This window comes from Patagioenas fasciata, chromosome 1 (genome assembly GCF_037038585.1).
Source record: "Patagioenas fasciata isolate bPatFas1 chromosome 1, bPatFas1.hap1, whole genome shotgun sequence".
NCBI classification, from domain to species: domain Eukaryota; kingdom Metazoa; phylum Chordata; class Aves; order Columbiformes; family Columbidae; genus Patagioenas; species Patagioenas fasciata.
In genome coordinates, this window is record NC_092520.1 from 215237464 (window position 1) to 215258581 (window position 21118).

The 21118-nt window shown below is 64.4% G+C and overlaps 3 protein-coding genes across 8 annotated transcripts; 1 reads left to right on the plus strand and 2 right to left on the minus strand.

Moving 5' to 3' along the window:
- Positions 1-26: 26 nt before the first annotated feature.
- NCAPH2 (non-SMC condensin II complex subunit H2) lies at positions 27-12747 on the plus strand. 4 transcript variants are annotated; one of them, XM_065843053.2, is made up of 21 exons: positions 27-101; positions 2603-2886; positions 3052-3153; positions 3594-3649; positions 5926-6001; positions 7164-7238; positions 7438-7517; positions 7916-8055; positions 8251-8334; positions 8595-8704; positions 8825-8881; positions 9045-9111; positions 9697-9804; positions 10523-10576; positions 11332-11402; positions 11521-11602; positions 11712-11786; positions 11978-12030; positions 12150-12251; positions 12328-12477; positions 12557-12747. In XM_065843053.2, the coding sequence occupies exons 2-21, from the start codon at positions 2779-2781 to the stop codon at positions 12692-12694; spliced, it is 1788 nt and encodes a 595-aa protein (XP_065699125.1). In that variant the 5' UTR covers positions 27-101; positions 2603-2778; the 3' UTR covers positions 12695-12747. The 4 variants fall into 4 exon arrangements, with proteins under 4 accessions (XP_065699125.1, XP_071659694.1, XP_071659695.1 ...); XM_071803593.1 differs by having other exon boundaries at positions 11715-11786; XM_071803594.1 differs by having other exon boundaries at positions 7167-7238.
- A 753-nt stretch (positions 12748-13500) lies between these two features.
- Positions 13501-14956, minus strand: SCO2 (synthesis of cytochrome C oxidase 2). 2 transcript variants are annotated; one of them, XM_065848911.2, is made up of 2 exons: positions 14815-14956; positions 13501-14265 (listed from the first exon to the last, which is right to left on the minus strand). In XM_065848911.2, exons 1-2 carry the CDS (start codon positions 14954-14956, stop codon positions 13514-13516), a joined length of 894 nt encoding a protein of 297 aa, XP_065704983.1. In that variant the 3' UTR covers positions 13501-13513. The 2 variants fall into 2 exon arrangements, with proteins under 2 accessions (XP_065704983.1, XP_065704992.1); XM_065848920.2 differs by lacking the exon at positions 14815-14956 and adding an exon at positions 14381-14434 and having other exon boundaries at positions 13501-14334.
- Positions 14957-15047: 91 nt separating this feature from the next.
- TYMP (thymidine phosphorylase) lies at positions 15048-21093 on the minus strand. Of its 2 annotated transcripts, XM_071803592.1 has the most exons (9): positions 20892-21093; positions 20230-20432; positions 20059-20157; positions 17867-17996; positions 17429-17547; positions 17171-17333; positions 16507-16737; positions 15348-15488; positions 15048-15247 (listed from the first exon to the last, which is right to left on the minus strand). In XM_071803592.1, exons 1-9 carry the CDS (start codon positions 21016-21018, stop codon positions 15048-15050), a joined length of 1413 nt encoding a protein of 470 aa, XP_071659693.1. In that variant the 5' UTR covers positions 21019-21093. The 2 variants fall into 2 exon arrangements, with proteins under 2 accessions (XP_071659693.1, XP_071659692.1); XM_071803591.1 differs by having other exon boundaries at positions 20059-20432.
- Between the last annotated feature and the right edge of the window lie 25 nt (positions 21094-21118).

Genomic DNA, 21118 nt, shown 5'->3' on the forward strand with positions numbered 1-21118 from the left:
GCCCGGGGCGTTAACGTCGGCACGCACGGCCCCGCCCCGCGCGTCACGGCGGGCGGGAAACACGAAATGGCGGCGGGGAGCGGGCCCTGAGGTGGGGGTTGGTGAGTGGGGGTCTGGGTAGGGCTCGTGGGGCCTCGGTCGCGGGTGGGTGAGGAGCTGAGTGCCGGTGTTAGTGGCGGAGCGGCTCGGCTGTCGGGGGTTTGCTGCCGTTTGCCGTGTCAGGTGTTGAAAGATGCTGTTGGTTTCCCGGTTGCGGGTTCTCGGGGGCTGCTCCGCGGGTTCTGTTTTTCCGTGAGGCGGAGAGACACGATCGCTCTGCGACTGCCCGGGGCAGTGACGGCCCTGCGCCGGGCACCGGGGAGGCCAAACCGCCAATCCTGGGGGCAGTTTGGGCCCCTCACGCCAAGAAAGGCCTTGAGGTGCTGGAGCGAGTGGAGAGAAGGGAACGGAGCTGGGGAGGGGCTGGAGCACAAGTGTGATGGGAGCGGCTGAGGGAGCTGGGGGTTCAGCTGGAGAACAGGAGCTGAGGGGAGACCTTCTGATCTCTGAACTGCCTGAAAGGAGCTTGGAGCCAGGGGGGTCGGGCTCTGCTCCCCAGGAACAAGCGCCAGGAGCAGAGGAAACGGCCTCAAGTTGCACCAGGGGAGGTTGAGGTTGGATGTGGGAACAATTTCTTCCCCAAAGGGCTGTGGGGCATTGGAACAGGCTGCCCAGGGCAGTGCTGGAGTCACCATCCCTGGAGGGCTGGACAGACGGACAGGAGGTTCTCAGGACATGGGGAAGGGAGTGTATGGGTCAGGTTCAAGAGACAGGCTGGCAGGGGTGATACGGTTGTAGGTGTCTATTATAGACCACCAGATCAGGCTGTCTACTCCGCTGGAGGCTGTTCTGGGGAGCCCTGTACCCCTGAGACCCCGGATGAAGCCAGGTCAGTGGAGGAGTTTGCTTTAGTCGATGAGGACTGGGTTAGGGAGCAATTAAATAGTCTGGACGTCCATAAATCCATGGGTCCAGATGGGATGCATCCGCGGGTGCTGAGGGAGCTGGCTGAAGTCATTGCTAGGCCGCTCTCCATCATTTTTGCCAAGTCTTGGGAAACGGGAGAGGTGCCCAAGGATTGGAGGAAAGCAAATGTCACTGCAGCCTTCAAAAAGGGCAAGAAGGAGGACCTGAGTAATTATAGACCGGTCAGCATCACCTCTGTCCCTGGGAAAGTAATGGAACAGCTTATCCTTGGTGCCATCTCAAGGCACATCAGGGATAAGAGGGTCATTAGGGGCAGTCAGCATGGCTTTACCAAGGGTAAGTCATGCTTGACCAACCTCATAACCTTTTATGAGAATGTAACAAGGTGGATGGATGATGGCAGAGCGGTGGATGTGGTCTACCTTGACTTCAGTAAAGCCTTTGACACAGTCTGCACAGCATCCTCACAGCTAAATTGAGGAGGTGTGGTCTAGACAATAGAGTAGTGAGGTGGGTTGCAAACTGGCTTAAAGAGAGAAGCCAGAGAGTGGTGGTCAATGGTGCAGAGTCCAGTTGGAGGCCAGTATCTAGTGCAGTGCCTCAGGGGTCAGTACTGGGGCCAATACTATTCAATATATTCATTAACGATCTGGATGAGGGAATTGAGTGTACCATCAGCAAGTTTGCTGATGACACCAAGCTGGGAGGAGTGGCTGACACGCCAGAAGGCTGTGCTGCCATCCAGAGACCTGGACAGGCTGGAGAGTTGGGCGGGGAATAACCTGATGAAATTTAACAAGGGAAAGTGTAGAGTCCTGCATCTGGGCAGGAACAACCCCAGGTTCCAGTATAGGTTGGGGAATTACATATTAGAGAGCAGTGTAGGGGAAAGGGACCTGGGGGTCCTGGTGGACAGCAGGGTGACCATGAGCCAGCACTGGGCCCTTGTGGCCAGGAAGGCCAATGGCATCCTCAGGTGTATTACAAGAGGGGTGGTCAGTAGGTCAGAGAGGTTCTCCTTCCCCTCTACTCTGCCCTGGTGAGACCCCATCTGGAATATTGTGTCCAGTTCTGGGCCCCTCAGTTCCAGAAGGACAGGGAACTGCTGGAGAGGGTCCAGCGTAGGGCAACAAGGATGATTAAGGGAGTGGAGCACCTCCCTTATGAAGAAAGACTGAGGGAGCTGGGTCTCTTTAGTTTGGAGAAGAGGAGACTGAGGGGTGACCTTATTAACGTTTGTAAATATAGAAAGGGTGAGTGTCATGAGGATGGAGCCAGGCTCTTCTCAGTGGCAAACAATGATAGGACAAGGAGTAATGGGATCAAGCTGGAACACAAGAGGTTCCACTTAAATTTGAGAAAAAACTTCTTCTCAGTGAGGGTGACAGAGCACTGGACCAGGCTGGCCTGGGAGGTTGTGGAGTCTCCTTCCCTGGAGACATTCAAGGCCTGTCTGGACACCTTCCTGTGCGACCTCTCCTAGGCGTTCCTGCTCCAGCAGGGGGATTGGACTAGATGATCTTTTTAGGTCCCTTCCAATCCCAAACATACTGTGATATTGTGACGGGGATGGGGGAATGGGTGGACTTCATGAGCTTGAGGGTCTTTTCCAACCAAAATGATTCTGTGATTCTAGTTTGTTGAAGCTTTGCGATCCTATTGCCACGCCGCTGGTCCCTGCACCACCCGGCTGTCACAAGATGTCAGCTGCGCCTGGCTCCAGGTGACTCGTGACCCTCAGCCACCCCCACAGGATCACCTGTCCTGAAACAAGTGGTTTAACCCCATTTACCGGCCCCGGGAGCAGCTGCCATGGCAGACGTGGAGTTGCGCTTCCAGCACCTGCTGCAGCCCATCCGCGACCTCACCAAGAACTGGGAGGTGGACGTGGCCTCGCAGCTCGAGGAGTACCTGGAGGAGGTGAGGGGGTCCTGTGCCCTGCACTGGGGACGTTGGGGTGACACCTGTGGGCCCTGTCTGCGCGAGGGTTCTGTCTGCACCCCCAGCTCGTTCCCCTCCCTGTGCTGTCCCCCAACCCACCCTGCGGATCAGCGTTTCACTTTCCTTCCCCTGCGCCTTTCGCAGCTGGAACACGTTTGCGTTTCCTTTGACAATGGCAAAACCACCATGAACTTCACCGAAGCGGCAATGCTGATCCAGGGCTCCGCCTGCATCTACAGCAGGAAGGTGAGGGGGCTCCTCAGGTCCTGTTCCCCGGGGCTGAGCTCTGTGGAGGCTGCTCTGGGGGTGCCAAAGACCTGAACGTAACAATGACTAATGGAAATAAAGGAATGTGATTTTATAATTCCTAAATTCAGGTCCTTTATATGCGTTGGGGCTGGCAGCTGGGAAAAGTGCAAGAATTTTGCTGGGCAGTACTTTCTTCTCTAGAGTGTGGGACACAAAACCTCTAGAATACAAAGACCTCTAGAGGGCGGAGTACAAACCCTGCTTCCCCGGATCTGATCTCAGAGTGGCTTAAACAGCAAAAAGAACAATGAGATTGTAGGGAAGCTGCACTCCAGCAGGTGGGGATGAGGGGAAGGTGGGTGTCACCCCGGCAGCAGCTGGAGCAGCGGTTCTGGGAGCTGCTTTTCCTTCTCTGAGGCTCCGTTGCTGTTTTGCAGGTGGAACATCTCTACTTGCTGGTCTACCAGGTGCTCGACCTCTTCTCCAACAAGAAGTGAGTGAAGCTGCCCCCACTGAGGGGGCCCAGGGCTGCCGCCTGCCTCCCACCTGCCCCACCGTGTGCTGTTCTGCCGCACTGCCCTCACCCTCTGTGCTGAGATTGGGCCTGAGCCCTTCCCCGCTCTGCCCTGCCCAGGTTGGGCAGATTCTGCCCCAGAGTGTGAGCTGAGCCTCAACTTCTAGAGGTGAAACTGATCCCCGCCCCCAGCAATGATGTACTGGAGTGAGTTGAGAGAAGGGAACAGAGCTGGGGAGGGGCTGGAGCACAAGTGTGATGGGAGCAGCTGAGGGACCTGTGAGGTTCAGCTGGAGAACAGGAGCTGAGGGGAGACCTTCTGATCTCTGAACTGCCTGAAAGGAGCTTGGAGCCAGGGGGGTCGGGCTCTGCTCCCCAGGAACAAGCGCCAGGAGCAGAGGAAACGGCCTCAAGTTGTGCCAGGGGAGGTTGAGATTGGATGTGGGGAACAATTTCTTCCCCAAAGGGCTGTAGGGCATTGGAACAGGCTGCCCAGGTCAGTGCTGGAGTCACCATCCCTGGAGGGCTGGACAGATGAACATGAGATTCTCAGGACATGGGGCAGGGACAGGGTGGGTTATGGGTGGACTCCATGATCTGGAGGGGCTTTCCCAGCCCGAATGATTCTCTGATGAGGGAGCTCAGGGGAAGGTCCAGGACCCTGCACTGAGTTTTGCTTCTGCTGCTGCTGACCTGGGCAAGTGTCACTGTAAAAAACCCAAACACGCCTGTTGTGGTGTTGGTCTCCAGCCCATCAAACATTCTCCAAGCAGAAGGACTCCTGCTGCAGGAAAGGGCCCTGGCTGGGCTGATTTCTGCCCAGGGGCCAGGGCAATGCTCACCCTGCGGTTTTCCTGCTGCGGCCCTTTGCTGTGGTGTCTGGCCAGGGCAGCACCCAACACCCCACAGAGTCAGCTCAACAGCAGGAACCCGCCCTGGGGGGCACAGCGGGCCGTGGTTTATTCTTCCCTGTGTGCTGAGAGCCGAGCTCTGCTGCTGCTGTTCTCTCTGAACAGGCTTCTCGCCGGGGAGGGCTCGGCCAGCAGGTCCCTCCCCTCTGCCCTCCGCTCTCAGAGCGGGTATTTGGCGACAAACGAGGTTTTTGTGCCTCCAACCACACAAATGAGGTTCCTGAAGGGCCTGTCCTTGCTTAGCCCAGCCACGAGGTCTGCTTGTAGGAAATCCTGCTGGTTATTTAGGGAGGGTCGATGCAGAGGAACTGCAAGAGGCTCTGCTGGGGCTGCAGCAACGTGACGCTGCTGCGGGCGTTTCTGAAAATCCCCGATTATTTCCGTGCTGCGGGACTGCAGTGAAACGTTTCCTTACGTCTGTACTGGAGCTCCTGAGCTGGCATCAGCCGGGCACATTTGTTCACGAGGGTGTTTGTCACACAGTCTGGATCCCCGATTCACACCAGCCCCCCTTTCTTTGCAGCCCCCCGCCCTTCCAGGAGCACCTTGAGCGCGGTGGCTCATGCTGGTGGCACTGCTGGTGTCACAGAGGGACCCCAAAGTCAGTTTTAGGCAGCAAACCAGACTTTATTCTGGCTGGAAAAGTACAGGCAATGAACTGACCAAAACAGGGTTTATACAATTAGTTATCACTCCGATAACATAAGATGAAGGTTCAGATATCAGTTGAGGAGTTTATTGGGGTGCAGCAAATGAGAATAATGAGGATCCACGGTGTGCATGCACGCACTCACAAGAAACAAAACCAGAGCCCTCTGCCGCAAATACCCATAGGAAATAAACACTCGCCTGGTTCGGCAAGGACTTATGCTCACCCAAACGAGGAGGTGAGGTGCTCCCAGTCCCGGAGAGTTTCCTTAGATGCCTGAGGGGAGGGTTCTGGCACAGACCCACTGCTCCGAGACCACGCAAGGGGAATCTTCGGTGAGAACCCCGTTTTATAGTCTGATTAGGTCTGGCTGTGGGCATTCCAGAAGCTTCTGACTTCTCTGGGCCCCTCCTCCTCAGCTAATGACCCTGTCCAAAGGCCTCGGGGTCCCACAATAGAGCCATTAACTGCCCCATGGAAGGAGAGTGGGATGGACAGCTGCCACAGCAGTTCCCAGAGGGGGAAATACAACTGCCACAGCTGGTCACATTGTCACCTCTCTATGCTGTCTGTTGCAGGACGGGATGCTCCTGCTCAGAGATGCTGCAGCAGGGCAGGGGGAATCTGCAGTGGGGTGGGGGGAACCTGCGGCAGCCCCAGGCAGCCCCTGACCATGTGTTTTTCCCCCGGTGCAGGCGGGAGAAGCTGCCCAGCTCTCTGCGGCCGGACGGCACCGATGCTGACGCAACCTTTGGGGAGCAGCAGCAGGAGGTGAGGGAGTGTCTGTGCTGCAGCATGGGGCGCAGCGTGTGCAGCAGAGCTGGGTTTGGCTGCAGGGGTACGGGGAGGGCTGCAGACAGCGGGGAGCCCCCAGCGATCCCCCCTGCTCTGGTTAAGTGCTGTGGGTGCTGCCGCTTGCCTGTGCTGACTTGCTTGCCTGTCACAAGGGACCTTCACCCCATGTCTCCCTGCATCCACCCCTGGGCATGGCGGGAGCTTTCTGCAAGTTTTGTGTCACGGCAGGGCTGGGCTGGTCTCCCAGGGACAAGACCAGACAAGTAACAGCCCCCCTGGGATGAGCCATCCCCGTGTAGTGACAGGGACCCCCCTCCATCTACCCGGGGCTTTGCTATTTTCTCAGTCCTAGCCCTGGGCTGTCCCTTGGGCTGTGTCACCAACCCCATGGGCAGCAGGTTTGGGGGGATCCTGCCTCTCTGCCCCGCTCTGCTGAGACCCCCCTGCAGTGCTGGTCCAGCTCTGGGTCCTCAGCACAGGACACACATGGAGCTGCTGGAGAGGGGCCAGAGGAGCCCCAGGAATGACCCGAGGCTGGAGCGGCGCTGCTGGGGACAGGCTGAGAGAGTTGGGGTGTTCAGCTGGAGAACAGAAGCTCTGGGGAGACCTTAGTGCGGCCTTTCTGTACTGAAAAGGGGCCCATAAGAAAGATGGGGACAGACTTTAGAGCAGGGGCTGTTGTGACAGGACAAGGGGTGATGGTTTTAAACTAAAGGAGGGAGATCCAGGCTGGACATGAGGAAGAAATTGTTGTCCCTGAGGGTGGTGAGAGCCTGGCCCAGGTTCCCAGAGAGATGGTGGATGAACCATCCCTGGAGACATCCCAGGCCAGGCTGGACAGGTCTCTGAGCAACCTGAGCTGGTGAAGATGTCCCTGTCATGGCAGGGGGCGCTGGGGGAGCTGGGAAAGTCCCTTTAACCCAAGCCAGTCTGTGATTTGATGACTCTGTCCGCCGAGTGTCACCTCCGTCCCTTCCCCACTCCTGTCCCACCCTAGTGGCTGTGCAGCCGCAGCCCTGCTCACCGCTGCTGTCTCCGTCCTGCCCGCGTGGTGCAGCTGTGGGAGCACCCTGTGTCTGTCCCCCTCGCCCCGGGTGGGGTCCCTCAGACCGAGGGTGACAGCTGGGGGTTCTCTCAGCAGTTTCTCTCACTGGATGACATCAAGGACAGCAGCCAGGCCAGCACGGACATGAGGAAGGACCATCAGCCCAATGTAAGAGACACTGTTCTCCCTCTGCTCTGTCCCAGCCTGTGTTGGGGTCTCCCCGCATGGATCCCACAGGTGGCTGGTCCACCTGCTCTCCCAGCCAGGCCCTGTGGGGCCAGTGGCTCCCGGGCAGTGCTGTGTTGTGCTGTGCTGGGTGCTCCCCCAGGGGGTGAGCGCCCTTCTGACCTGTCCTGTTCCCCGGCAGTCCGTGAACATTGTGCCCTTGACCCCCATGTCCCTAGTGCCCCCAGAAGATGTGGAGAAGAAGGACAACCCGCTGTTCAGGTGAGTTCTCCTTGGCCATCCCCACAGGTTTAACTGATCCTCCCCAGTTACTGTAATGGGGTTGGGCTCTCCTAGTTCCCCAGTGCAGGAAGTGGCACCTTTCTAGTTCAAACTTGGTGGCAAGAAGGATAATCCTGGGGGTGTGTGGGTCCTGCTGGAGCTGAACATGGGGAGGGGTCCCAGGGAGGGATGAGCTGGGGCCATGCTGGGAAATCTGGGATTGTACTGGGAAATCTGAGATTGTACTGGGCCAGAGAATCTGAGCAGGGCCAGTGGGATGGTAGGGTTGATACCCCCCAGAGCAGGGGTTCTGGCTTTGGGGACACCCCAGCAGTTCCCTCCCAGAGGCACAGGGCAGCGCCTGCTCTGGGGGTGCCCTGACTGGTGTTCCCCCCCAGCCGCACCAGGGAGCTCCTGGCCAGCCGGCGGGATTTCCGGATGAACGCCTGCACCCCCCACGCCACCGGCACCTGCCTGCTGGAGCTGTCGGGGCTGCCCCCCGCCCACCCGTGCTCCGGGAATCCCCGCGGAGCTGCAGGTATGGGGGGGATCGGGGTGGGCACCACCGTGGGGCTGGGTGGCACCCTGGGCGGCTCCGCTGTCCACGGGGACAGCGCTGAGGCTGCTCGGTGTCTGCGCTGGTGGCAGGAACTCCCGTGGGGACCTGCCTGCTGGAGCGGCCACTGACCCCCTGCCTCTGTTGCCCCGCTTGTCGCCTCTGTCCCCGCCCCAGGAGCACAGCCCTGTGTCCCCGGCAGTGAGCACGGCAGCATCAGCGAGGACCCCGTCCGGGCACTGAACTTCTCTGAAGACGAAGGTGAGCTGTGCGCAGTTGGTGGGCTGGGGAGAGGTCTGCTTGCTTGTCCTGCCTGTCTGTCTGTCTTTCTTTCGTGCCTGTTTGTCCGTCCTTATGGGCTGTGTGTGTCCATCCTGCATGGGATGCTCCTGCCCTGTCATATCGGGCAGTCGGGTCCTCCCAGCAGGTTCAGCTGGTGCCTTGGCCACGACACAGGGACCCCCCCGGGGTGGGAACTGGGGGATCCCAGAGGCTTTTACAGCGTTTTGTTCCCCTGCCAGGTGCTGCAGCACTAGATGGTGACATCGGCGGCGGGGACGACGCGCCCGGAGCCCTGGAGGACGACATGGAAATGCCTGCAGTTGCTGAGGAGCACGTGGAGGCACAGAAGGTGGGTGTGGGCAGGGTGCTGGGGGCATGCTGCCCCCAAGCCCCCTCCCCGAGACCCCCTGAGCCCCGCGTGTCACTGCTGGTGCCACCAGGAGCTCACCACCTTGTTCCCCATCTGCAGCGTGTGCCCCGGGCACGGGAGCGAGCACCAGTGGAGGACCCCAACGCCCACATCAAGGTGGGAGCCCAGGGGCAGGGGGAGCCTCTCTGAGGCTGTGTGGGACACGCTTGGACACCCAAGGACATCCCTGCCCACCCCCCACGCTGATTCCATTGTGGGGGTGATTCCTGGGGTGTCAGTGGGAGCTCTGTGGATCTCACCTGTGCTTGCTCTGCTGTAGGAGCTGCTGGATCCGTGGCAAAGCCTCGACCCCTTTGGCGACTCCGAGGACAAGCCCTTCAGGAAGGGTATTTTGGGAGAGGTGGGAAGGGGGGGCTGCTCCATAGATTCAGTTTGCCCTGGCCAGGCCAGGCCTGGCTGTGCAGGGGAGTGAGGCTCCATTTCACAGCCATTTGTCCCTCAGCATCCCCAGAGCCACGGCGGGTCTGTCCCAGCCCCACGGGGTGCAGAGGGGCCTGAGGGGGGGTCAGCTGTCCTGGCCAGACCCTCGGTGTGGGGTGGTGAGCTCTGTTTAGAGCTGTGACACAGGACTGTCCCTGCAGTGTCAGTGCCCTGTGCGCCTGGTGCCAGGCAGGGCCACTCCTGTCTGCTCCCCAGGAACAAGCACCAGGAGCAGAGGAAACGGCCTCAAGTTGCGCCAGGGGAGGCTGAGGTTGGATCTGGGGAGCAATTTCTTCCCCAAAGGGCTGTGGGGCATTGGAACAGGCTGCCCAGGGCAGTGCTGGAGCCACCATCCCTGGAGGGCTGGACAGACGGACATGAGATTCTCAGGACATGGGGCAGGGACAGGGATGGGTGAATGACTGGGCTCCATAAGCTCGAGGGCTTTTTACCAACCCAAATGATTCTCTGATCTATCTCTGCCCGCACAGGGAGGCCCTTCCTGGTGCCACATGGCCTGGACGATGTGGTGGGTGGCAAGAGGAAGAGGAAGGGCCCGAGGAAGCTCCAGGACTTCATGAAGTGGTTCTCTGCCTCCTGTGAGTGTTGCGGCCAGGGTGTTGATCCCAGCAGCTCTGGGCAGGCTCGTGGGGGGACCGGTCTCTCTGGGAAGGGCCTCCCCAAAGCCCACCCAGGGGGCTCTGGTTCCCCAGTGACTCTGTTTCCTTCACTGGGTGGGACGTGGGTCACCTCTAATTTGGGATCTCCTCACCTGGCCTTGGCCCAGGCCCTGAGGAGGATGAAGGGGCAAGTTATCTGAGATAGAACAAAGGAGCCAGGGCTCCCCACCTTGGCAGGACGGCGCTATAGTGAGAGCAGGAGGAGTGTCAAGTAACAGCAGCCATGAAGCTGTGCTGTGAAGGGGAAGAAGTCCAGGCAGGTGTCCCCATGCCACAGAAGTGGCCACGCTCCGCTGTGACCCTCACCTTCCCCCCCACCAAACTGGGGCTGTGCCCCTCACTGCCCCCCAGACAGGCTGTGCGGCTCCCAGGGGGATGGGCTGCATCAGACTCAGGAGCTGCTGCCCTGGGGCTGTTGGTGACTGTCCTGGATGGGCCAGGATGCCTCTGGGAAGGGAGGTGGCTCTGGAGATGACAACAGGCTCATTGCTTGCTGTGATGGCAGCAGGTGTCCCTCACTGGGGCGCTGTGGCTGCTGCCAGGCCCCGCACGCTGCTGTTCCTGTAGTGTCCCCAGGTGTGCTCCTGGTGCCCGCACCTTCCGCCGTTGTGACTTTAATTCTCTCCAATTCCCCCAGACACCGATGGTGCCGGCAGCCGGAAACCCAAGAGCAAAGGGCCGACGTTTGCGGGTGAGGGGTTGTGGCAGAGGCTGGTGGGGAGGTGACAGATTCCTCCAGCCTGTGGCTCCTGTGGGGGGGCTCTGGGCAGCAAGTCGGGCACTGGGAGGCAAGGGTGACATACAGAGGGCGAGTGGAGAGAAGGGAACGGAGCTGGTGAGGGGCTGGAGCACAAGTGTGAGGGGAGCGGCTGAGGGACCTGGGGGGTTCAGCTGGAGAACAGGAGCTGAGGGGAGACCTTCTGATCTCTGAACTGCCTGAAAGGAGCTTGGAGCCAGGGGGGTCGGGCTCTGCTCCCCAGGAACAAGCGCCAGGAGCAGAGGAAACGGCCTCAAGTTGCGCCAGGGGAGGTTGAGGTTGGATGTGGGAACAATTTCTTCCCCAAAGGGCTGTGGGGCATTGGAACAGGCTGCCCAGGGCAGTGCTGGAGTCACCATCCCTGGAGGGCTGGACAGACGGACATGAGGTTCTCAGGACATGGGGCAGTGCTGGGGTGGGTTATGGTTGGACTCCATGACCTTGAGAGGCTTTTCCAGCCAAAATGGTTCTATGACTTTCAGTCCTCGGGGACATGGGCTGGGGGGACATGGGGCTGCTTCCCACACAGTGGAGGCCACAGAGGCCTCCATGCTGTCCCGTAGCCCCAAACCTGGGCGAGGGGAGTGTGGAAGGGCACCTGACAGCCTCGGTGTGCTGGGGGGTGGGCTGGAGGGGCTGAGACCAGCCCGGGGAGCACAGGGCCCCCTGTCACCCCCCATCTCTTGCAGACCTGGAGATGCTGTACTGGAAGCAGCTGAAGCAGCGGGTGGTGGCACAGAGGAAGCTGCAGTGCCAGGAGGTGAGCGGGCATGGCCCTAGGACAGCAAACTGGGTTCGCTGAAACCCCCCCTCCACCCCATGGGGTGTGGAGCCCCTTTTTGGGGGCTCAGGGGGATTTTGGGGCTGTTCTCTGCCAGAGGTCCCTGTGGCCACCACTGTGTGAGGAGAAGCCGGACCCGCTGGAGGAATTGCTGAGGGGCGACAGCGAGGATGGGGCAGGTATGTGGGCACCTGGGTCTCCCCGTCCCCCTCCCGAGCTGGGGATGCCCTTCTGTCTCTCCTGTGGCACCGGTGCCCTTATAGAGATGGGGCTGGTGTCCCCTCCCAGCAGATGACTTCCTGGAGCACGATGACATCCTGGCTGAGGGCCCAGAGGAGCTGGGGGACAGGGACGTGGCCCTGGGTGAGTACTGGAGGGGCTGGGCATGTGCCCGCACCTCGGCACAAGCCCTGCAGCTGGAACGTGCTGCAAGGCAGCAGTGCTGCACCCCCCCATCCCAAACTCCCCACTCTGTCCATCCCCGGGGCTGTCCCCGCTCAGCAGAGGGGTGGCTGTGCTGTGTCACTGCTGGTGACACCCTGCCCCCCCCATAGACTCCTCCGTCCCGGGCTCGCTGTGCTACGCCGACCTGGTTCGCAGGAACGTGGTAGGTGCCCGCAGTGGGGGGGCACAGGGCCAGGGGTCGGCAGTGGGACCTCAAGCCCTGTGGGGGCAGCAGGAGCATGGGGGTGTCCTCGCTGCCCTCCCCCCTGTTTCGCCCCCCAGGAGCTGTTCATCGCCAGCTCGCAGCAGTTTGCGCAGGAGACGGAGCTGTCGCAGCGTGTGCGGCGCTGGGAGGAGCAGATGGAGCCACTGCTGCAGCAACAGGCAGGGCCGGGGAGGCACAGGGTGGGGGCTGGGGGGTCACAGCCCCCTCCTCTCACTGATCCCACTGTCACCGCAGGAGGAACGAGCGTCCTTTGACATCCACGGCTACGGGGAGGCGCTGGCGGAGGGCTGTGGCGCACCGGGGGCATGGCACCCCTTCTCCGCGCTGGTGGCGGGGCAGCCCCCCTTCGAGGTGTGCCGCTACATGCTGGCCGCGCTGCAGCTGGTGAGTGTGGGGGACATGGGGGGCTCCTCCGGGCTCTGCGGGGACCCCCTCACTGCTGTCCCCTCCCTGTCCCCCCTAGGCCAACGACACGGTGGTGGAGCTGGCGCAGGAGGTGGGGCTGGAGCAGGCGGTGGACACGATGCGGCTGCGGCTCCTCGCGCCCCCGCAGCCCCACGACCGCTTCCAGGCCCTGCAGCCTTCCCTGGGTGGCCCCTGAGACGGACCCCCATATACAGCCCCCCCTTGGCAATAAACCCCACCTTGGCCCCAGCTCTGCTGTCCTGGGGCCTCAGGGAGGGAAAAGCTCTTTCTTTGGGGCTGGCACCCCCTTCCTCATGGGGACAGCTCTGGGGGGGCCCTGAAGGGCAGGTGGGGGTGGCAGAGGCCTCCCTGTGCCCCCACCCAGGGCCTCCCTTAGCACAGGAGGGTGGTGGCGGGGGTCCCTCTGTGCACCTGTTGGGGGTCACCCTCACCTGGGTGAATCCTAGGAGCTGGGGAGGGGGTGTCACTCCACCCCCTACCCAGAACCTCACTCCTTGTGGGACAGTCTTGAGGGGCTGTGGGAGTCCCTCTTTTCCCCCCATGGACAGTCCTGGGGGGCAGCAGGGAGTGTGGGGAGTGACAGGGGTCCCTGTGCCCATTTCCCCAGGGCCACCTTCCCCCTGGGCTGGTCTTGGGGGGTGGTGGGTGTCCCTCTGTACCTGGGGCCTCCCTCCTTGTGGGATGGTCCTGGGGAGTGAGGGGGACCCTCTCCTAGCCTACCTGGGGTCTCCCTCCCAGGGGGACAGTCCTGGGGACCACGGGGGTCACTCTGCGCCCCCCCCTACCCCAAGCCTTCCTCCTCATGGGATGGTTCTGAATGGTCTTGGGGGGATCTCTCCACCTGCCTCCTTCTTCCCCGGGGGACAGTCCTGAGGGCTGGCAAGTGTCCCTCTGTCTGCCTGGGCCCCACCACCTTCTGGGGACAGTCATGGCGCTGGTGGGGGTCCCTCCCCCGCCCCCCAAGGCCACAGGAAGCCCCTGTCGCACACGCGGTTTATTCGCCCTCCTGGAGCACGGGCTCGTAGGTCTCCATGTGCCGGCGCACGCTCTGCGCGATCTGCGCGTCCGTCTTGGCGCGGCCGTAGCAGTCGAGCAGGAGCCCGTCGGGGCCCAGCAGGTAGATGAACACGCTGTGGTCCACGATGTAGTCGCCGTCCTCGTCCCGCGGCCCCGCCGCCGCGTACACGCCGTACGCCCGCGCGGCCGCCCGCACCTCCTCGGCGCCGCCCGTGAGCCCCAGCAGCCGCGGGTGGAAGTCCCGCACGAACCGCGCCAGCGCCGCCGCGTCGTCGCGCTCGGGGTCCAGCGTCACGAACAGCGGCTGCAGCGGCGGCAGCGCCGGGTCGCGCTCCAGCAGCTCCGCCACCCGGCCCAGCTTCTCCAGCTCCTCGGGGCAGACGTCGGGGCAGTGCGTGAACCCGAAGTACAGCAGCACCCAGCGCCCGCGGAAGTCGCCCATGCGCCGCGGCCGCCCGGCGTGGTCCTGCAGCCGGAACTCGCCGCGGCCCAGCGCCAGCGCCCCCAGCTCCGCGCGCCGCCGCTCCCGCCGGCGCCGCTCCCGCTCGGCGCGCAGGTACAGCCACCCCGCGCCCGCCGCCGCGCCCACGCCCGCCACCACGCCCAGCCGTGCTCCCACGCCCAGCCGCGCCGGGGGGCTCGGGGCCGACAGGGGGCGGCGTGGTGGGGGGCGCGGGCAGCGGCACAGGCAGCGCAGGCAGCGGGCGGGCAGCAGCGCCGGGAACATGGCTGGGGGGGAACAGACCCTGTGGCCTCTGACCCTCACCTGGCCCCCCTCTGACCTCTCGACCCTGTGACCTCTGACCCTCACCCGGCCCCCCCTCTGACCCCTCGACCCTGTGACCTCTGACCCTCACCCGGCCCCCTCTGATCCCTCGACCCTGTGACCTCTGACTCCTCAACCCTGTGACCTCTGACCCTCACCCCCGCCCCCCTCTGACCCCTCGACCCTGTGATCTCTGACCCTCACCCAGCCCCCCTCTGACCCCTCGACCCTGTGGCCTCTGACCCTCACCCAGCCCCCTCTGACCCCTTGATCTCTGACCCCTTGACCCTGTGACCTCTGACCTCCTAGCCCTGACCCCCAGGTGCCCTTTGACCCCTTACCCCTGTCACTGCCCCATATCCCCCAGCCATGCCACCCTGTGACCTCTGACCCCTCACCCCACCGCTGCTCTCTGACCCCCACCCTGTCCCCTGCTGTCCTCTCACCCCGGCCCTGCCCCCCCGTGCCCTTTGACCCCTGCCATCGCGCCGGTGCCCTGTGACCCCACTGACCTTTGCCCTCTGCCCCCGAGCCCCGCGCCGCCCGCCGGTGCCCGCCGCGCCGGTTCCCCGGAGCCGGAAGTACCGGGGCGGGAGGCGGGCGGAGCGGGCGCATGCGCACTGAGCACGCCCGTGAGGGGCCGCCTTTGCGCATGCGCGCCCTCCGCCTCCGCCAGGGGGCGCTGCCCCGACGGCGGGGCCGTGACCGTGACCGTGACCCCGGGCCGGGCGGGCAGGACGCGGTTTCACCGCCCGTCCCCCGCCGATGCGGGGAGCTCGGGGGTGCCGGGGGGCCCCGGGGGGGTCCCGGGTCCCAGGACGGTCTCCGCCAGGCGGGGCGGGGGCGCGGGGGGCGGGGCGGGCCCCAGGCACAGCGCCCCCTGCAGGGCCCGGCGCGCCGCGCCGCTCAGCGCCCCCTCGTGGTGCAGCCGCAGCCAGGGCTCCCCTGCGGGCAGCGCGGGGTGGGCGGGGGCTCCGGGGGGGGGCGGGGCTTGTTCCCCCCCCACTCCTCCATCCCCCGCAGCCCCCCCGCCCGGTGCCGGTACCTGCCCGCACGCGCTGCCCCGCGGCCACCAGCAGCTCCGCCCCCACGCGGGGCTTCACGGCGTCCCCGGCGCGCGCGCGGCCGGTCCCCAGCTCCTGCAGCACCCGCGCCAGCGGCAGCGCCGCCACCCGCTGCACCCAGCCTGGGGGACACGGAACGGGGAGCCCCGGCACCCCCAGTGGGCAGGGGCTGGGGGACCCCAGGGACAGGGCATGGGGAGTGAGGGGGTGGGCAGGATCTGGGGTGTTGGGGAGCCCCAGGGACAGGGCATGGGGAGGGGGAAGATGGGCAGGATCTGGGGTGTTGGGGAGCACCAGGGACAGGGGACACAGGGACCACGGGGGAACGGGGAGCCCCGGGGCTCCCAGTGGGCAGGGGCTGGGGGACCCCAGGGACAGGGCATGGGGAGTGAGGGGGTGGGCAGGATCTGGGGTGTTGAGGAGCCCCAGGGACAGGGCATGGGAAGGCGGGGGGGATGGGCAGGATCTGGGGTGTTGGGGAGCCCCAGGGACAGCGGGTGGGGGGCAGGGGGACACAGGGACCACGGAGGTTGGGGAGTCCTAAGTCCCCGAAGGGTTCAGGGACTGGTGGATTGGGGGACCCAAGGGACAGGGGATGGGGGGGTGGGCAGGGATCTGGGGGGACTGGGGTGCCCAAGGCAGGGCAGGGTCTGGGGGGTGTGGGGGACCCCAGGGACAGGGCATGGGAAGGGGGGGGGATGGGCAGGATCTGGGGTGTTGGGGAGCCCCAGGGACAGCGGGTGGGGGGCAGGGGGACACAGGGACCACGGGGCTTGGGGAGCCACAAGTCCCCGAGGGGTTCAGGGACTGGTGGATTGGGGGGCCCCAGGGACAGGGGATGGGGGGGTGGGCAGGGATGTGGGGGGACTGGGGTGCCCAAGGCGGGGCAGGGTCTGGGGGGTGTGCGGAACCCCAGGGACAAGGGATGTGGAGAGGGGGGCACAAACAGGGGCTGTATGGGGGGTGAGGAATAAGCCAGGGGAGCCCTGAGCACCCCGGGTGGGAATGAAGCAGAGGGCAGGGGGTGCAGGGTGGGGGGAGCATGGGGTGAGGGCAGGGTGGGTGTGTGGGGATGGGGAGGGCAGCGCGGTCCCCGAGCCCCTGTCCCCCCTGTGCCCCCTGCCCCCTGTCCCCGCTCACCCCCCTGCAGCACCGGCAGCTCCTCGACGATGCTGGCCTGGCCCAGGACTCCGCGCCGCTGCTCGGGGGTCCCGGTGCACAGGCGGTGGGCGGTGTCGGGGGGCACCCCCTGCGCCCCCAGCATGGCCTCGAAGGCGCACAGGGCCGAACCGTCATCCAGCGCCCGGCCCAGCCGCTCCTGGCCCTGAGGGACCCCCCCGGCCAGCCCGCAGTGCCACAGCAGCAGCCCACCTGTGGGGGGGGCACGGTGGGGACCTCACAACCCCCCCGGCCCCCCGGGGGTGAAACACCAGCTCTGGGGAATGGCCTGTGGGGTGGGCTGGGGGTGATGGGTGGGCCAGTGTGGGGGCTCAAGGGGCAGGGGGATGAGTTGGGGTGTTAAAAGGAAGGGGGGCAAGTCGGGGGGAAGGGGACAGGGCCACAGGACAGGACCCTGGAGTGCGCAGGCAGGGGGACAGGGCAGGGACAGTCCCCAAGGCTGGGGGGCTGCAGTGCGGGGGAAGACCCAGGGAAGGTCCCCATGGCCATGGGGGGGGGCAGGGCTGGGAGTGAGGAGACCCCTGGGCTGCGGGGTGGCAGGGCTGGGGCAGGGACTCGTGTGGGCGCCCAGGCCATGCCCACCCCGTCCCCCCTGTCCCCACGTCCCCCTGTCCCCGCGGCTGACCCAGGGCGGTGACCAGCTCCCGCAGGTCGGGGGGGCCGCCCCCCTCCAGGCACTCCAGGGCCTCCAGCACCTCCAGCGAGTTGCCCACGCAGCGGCCCAGCGGCTCGTCCATGCGGCTCAGCACGGCCGCCGTGCGGATGCCCAGCCGCTCGCCCACCCACACCTGCGGCAGGAGCAGGGCGGGGGGCTCACAGGGGGTAAGGGCCTCATGGGGGGCTCACAGGGGGCAGTGGGGCTCACAGGGGGCCGGGGGCTCACCAGGCTCTGGGCCAGCTCCCGTGCACTGTCCTGTGTGGGGCACAGGGCTGCGCTCCCGAACTTGACATCCAGCACCAGCGCCGAGAGCTGCTCTGCTGCCTTCTTGCTCAGGATGGAGGCTGGGGGGGGAAGCTTCGCTGGGCTGCTGCCCCCGTCCTGCCTGCCCCTGCCCGCCTCTGCCTGCCCCTGCCTGCCCCTGCCTGTCCCTGCCTGCCCCTGCCTGTCCCTGCCTGTCCCTGCCTGTCCCTGCCCACCGCTGCCTGCCCCTCCCTGCCCCTGCCCGCCCCTGCCTGTTGCTGCCTGTCCCTACCTGCCCCTGCTCGTCCCTGCCCGCCCCTGCCTATCCCTGCCCGTCCCTGCCTGCCCTGCCTGTCCCTGCCCGTCCCTGCCCGCCCCTGCCCGCCGGGCACGGCGCCAGCCGCCTGTCCCTGCCCGTACCGGTGACAAGGGGCGGGCTGTCCACGGTGGCGGTGACGTCCCGCAGCCCGTACAGCACCCGGTCGGCCGGCGCCAGCTCCTCGCTCTGCCCCACGATGCAGCAGCCCACGCGCTCCAGGATGCTCCGCATCTGCGGGGACGGGTGTCAGCGCGGGTCCTCACAGCACCCCGTGTCCCATCGGTGTCCCACGTCCCATCAGTGTCCCATGTCCCATCAGTGTCCCGTGTCCCATCAGTCTCTCATCTTGTCAGTACCCTACATCCACTGTCCCATCAGCGTCCCATGTCCCATCAGTGTCCCATGTCCCATCACTGTCCCGTGTCCCATCAGTGTCCCATGTCCCGTTGGTGTCCCTCATCCTGTCAGTACCCTACATCCCCTGTCCCATCAGCGTCCCATGCCCCATCAGTGTCCCATGTCCCATCAGCGTCCCATGTCCCATCAGCGTCCCATGTCCCATCAGTGTCCCGTGTCCCATCAGTGTCCCTCATCTTGTCAGTACCCTACATCCCCTGTCCCATCAGCGTCCCGTGCCCCATCAGTGTCCCATGTCCCATCGGTGTCCCATGTCCCATCAGTGTCCCTCATCATGTCAGTACCCTACATACCCTGTCCCATCAGCGTCCTGTGCCCCATCAGTGTCCCATGTCCCATCGGTGTCCCGTGTCCCATCAGTGTCCCGTGTCCCATCAGTGTCCCTCATCTTGTCAGTACCCTACATCCCCTGTCCCATCAGCGTCCCGTGCCCCATCAGTGTCCCATGTCCCATCGGTGTCCCATGTCCCATCAGTGTCCCGTGTCCCATCGGTGTCCCATGCCCCATTGGTGTCCCGTGTCCCATCGGTGTCCCATGTCCCATCAGCATCCCATGTCCCATCAGCATCCCATGTCCCATCAGTGTCCCGTGTCCCATCAGCGTCCCATGTCCCATCAGTGTCCCATATCCCATCAGTGTCCCTCATCCTGTCAGTACCCTGCATCCCCTGTCCCATCAGTGTCCCATGTCCCATCAGTGTCCCTCATCCTGTCAATACCCTGCATCCCCTGTCCCATCAGTGTCCCATGTCCCATCAGTGTCCCTCATCCTGTCAGTACCCTGCATCCCCTGTCCCATCAGTGTCCCATGTCCCATCAGTGTCCCTCATCCTGTCAGTACCCTGCATCCCCTGTCCCATCAGTGTCCCATGTCCCATCAGTGTCCCTCATCCTGTCAGTACCCTGCATCCCCTGTCCCATCAGTGTCCCGAGTTCCTTGACATCCCACATCCCATTGGAGCTCTATTGTCCCATCAGTATCCCACGTCACATCAGCATCTGTGTCCTATGGGCATCGCGTGTCCCATCAGGATCTCACACCGTGTCAGCATCCCGTGTCCCTTTGACATCTTGTGTCCCTTTGACATCCTGCATCCCCTCAGCATCCTGTGTCCCATCAGCATCCCCCATCCTGTCAGCATCCTGTGTCCCATCAGCACCCCACATCGTGTCAGCATCCTGCATCCCATGTCCCCTCAGCATCCTGTGTCCCCTCAGCATCCCCCATCCTGTCAGCATCCTGCATCCCATGTCCCCTCAGCATCCTCTGTCCCCTCAGCATCCCCCATCCTGTCAGCATCCTGTATCCCATGTCCCCTCAGCATCCTCTGTCCCCTCAGCATCCCCCATCCTGTCAGCATCCCATGTCCCCTCAGCATCCCCCATCCTGTCAGCATCCTGTATCCCATGTCTCCTCAGCATCCTATGTCCTCTCAGCATCCCCCATCCTGTCAGCATCCCATGTCCCCTCAGCATCCCCCATCCTGTCAGCATCCTGTATCCCATGTCCCCTCAGCATCCTGTGTCCTCTCAGCATCCCCTGTCCCCTCAGCATCCCATGTCCCCTTAGCATTCCACGTCCCCTCAGCATCCCATGTCCCCTCAGCATTCCCTGTCCCCTCAGCATCCCCCATCCTGTCAGCATCCTGTATCCCATGTCCCCTCAGCATCCTCTGTCCCCTCAGCATCCCCTGTCCCCTCAGCATCCTGTATCCTGTTGGCATCTGTGTCTCATCAGCATCCTGTGTCCCACTGGCATCCCGCATCCCACCGGAGCTCTGTGTCCCATCACCATCCCATGTCCCATGGGAGTCCCGTCCAGGCCGCTGTCCCCGCAGGGTGAGGGTGCAACGGTGGCCGTGTCCCTGTCCCTCACCTGCTCGGGGGTCTGGGTGACGCGGAAGCCGGGAATGGCCTCCAGCTTGTCCAGTGTGCCCCCGGTGTGGCCCAGGCCCCGGCCGCTGATCATGGGCACCTGAGGGCGCAGGCGGGTGGGCACAGGGGGACACAGGGGACACAGGGACCCCGCTCGGTGCCCCCCACTCACCTTGCAGCCACAGGCAGCCAGGGCGGGGGCCAGGGCCAGGCTGACCTTGTCCCCCACGCCGCCCGTCGAGTGCTTGTCCACCAGCAGCCCGCGCCAGGCTTGGGGCCAGGCCAGCGCGCGCCCCGAGCCCGCCATGGCCCGCGCCAGCGCCAGCGTCTCCCCCCCGTCCATGCCCCGCAGCCGGATGGCCATCAGCATGGCACCTGGGGACACGGGGGCACGGTGACCCCCGCTGCCTCCCCGAGACCCCAGGGCACTGCAGCCCCCGGCTCTGACGCCCCCGTGCCACCCTGAGGGTCTCTCTTGTCCCCTCAGGGGGATCCCCAGATGTGTCCCTTGGTCATGACCCCCCTGCCATGTCCCAGCAGTGCCCCATGGCTGCCCTGCGCCCCCCCACCCACCCGTTGTCGGGGACCCCCACCCTGCCCTGGCCACGTCCCCCATGTGTCCCACTGCGCTGGCCTTTGCTGTGTCCCTGTGCCAGGTCCCCTGGCGATGTCCCCCCATGTCCCTCCTGGCCGCGTCTCCCCCGTGTTCCCCTGTGCCATGTTCCCCCCCGTGCCCCCAGCTGTGTCCCCTGCCGCCTCCCATTGCCACAAGCCCCCTCCTGTCCCCCTGTCCCCTCAGCGTGCCTCCCGGCTGTGTCCCCCCCGCGCCCCCACCAATCTGTCCCTCCTGCGCGGTGCCCTCGGTGACGCCGCGCACGAAGCTCCGGATCTCGTCCTCCTCCAGCCGCTCCCCGTCCCGCTTCTTGCGGATGAGGGTGGGGAGCGAGGCCTGGGCGGCCATCGCTGTCCCCCCGCCGGCACCCCGACCCCCCCGGCTGGCACCCCGGTCCCCCCGCTGGCACCGGCTGCTGCCCGGTCTGCCCGGCCTGCCCAGCCTGGCC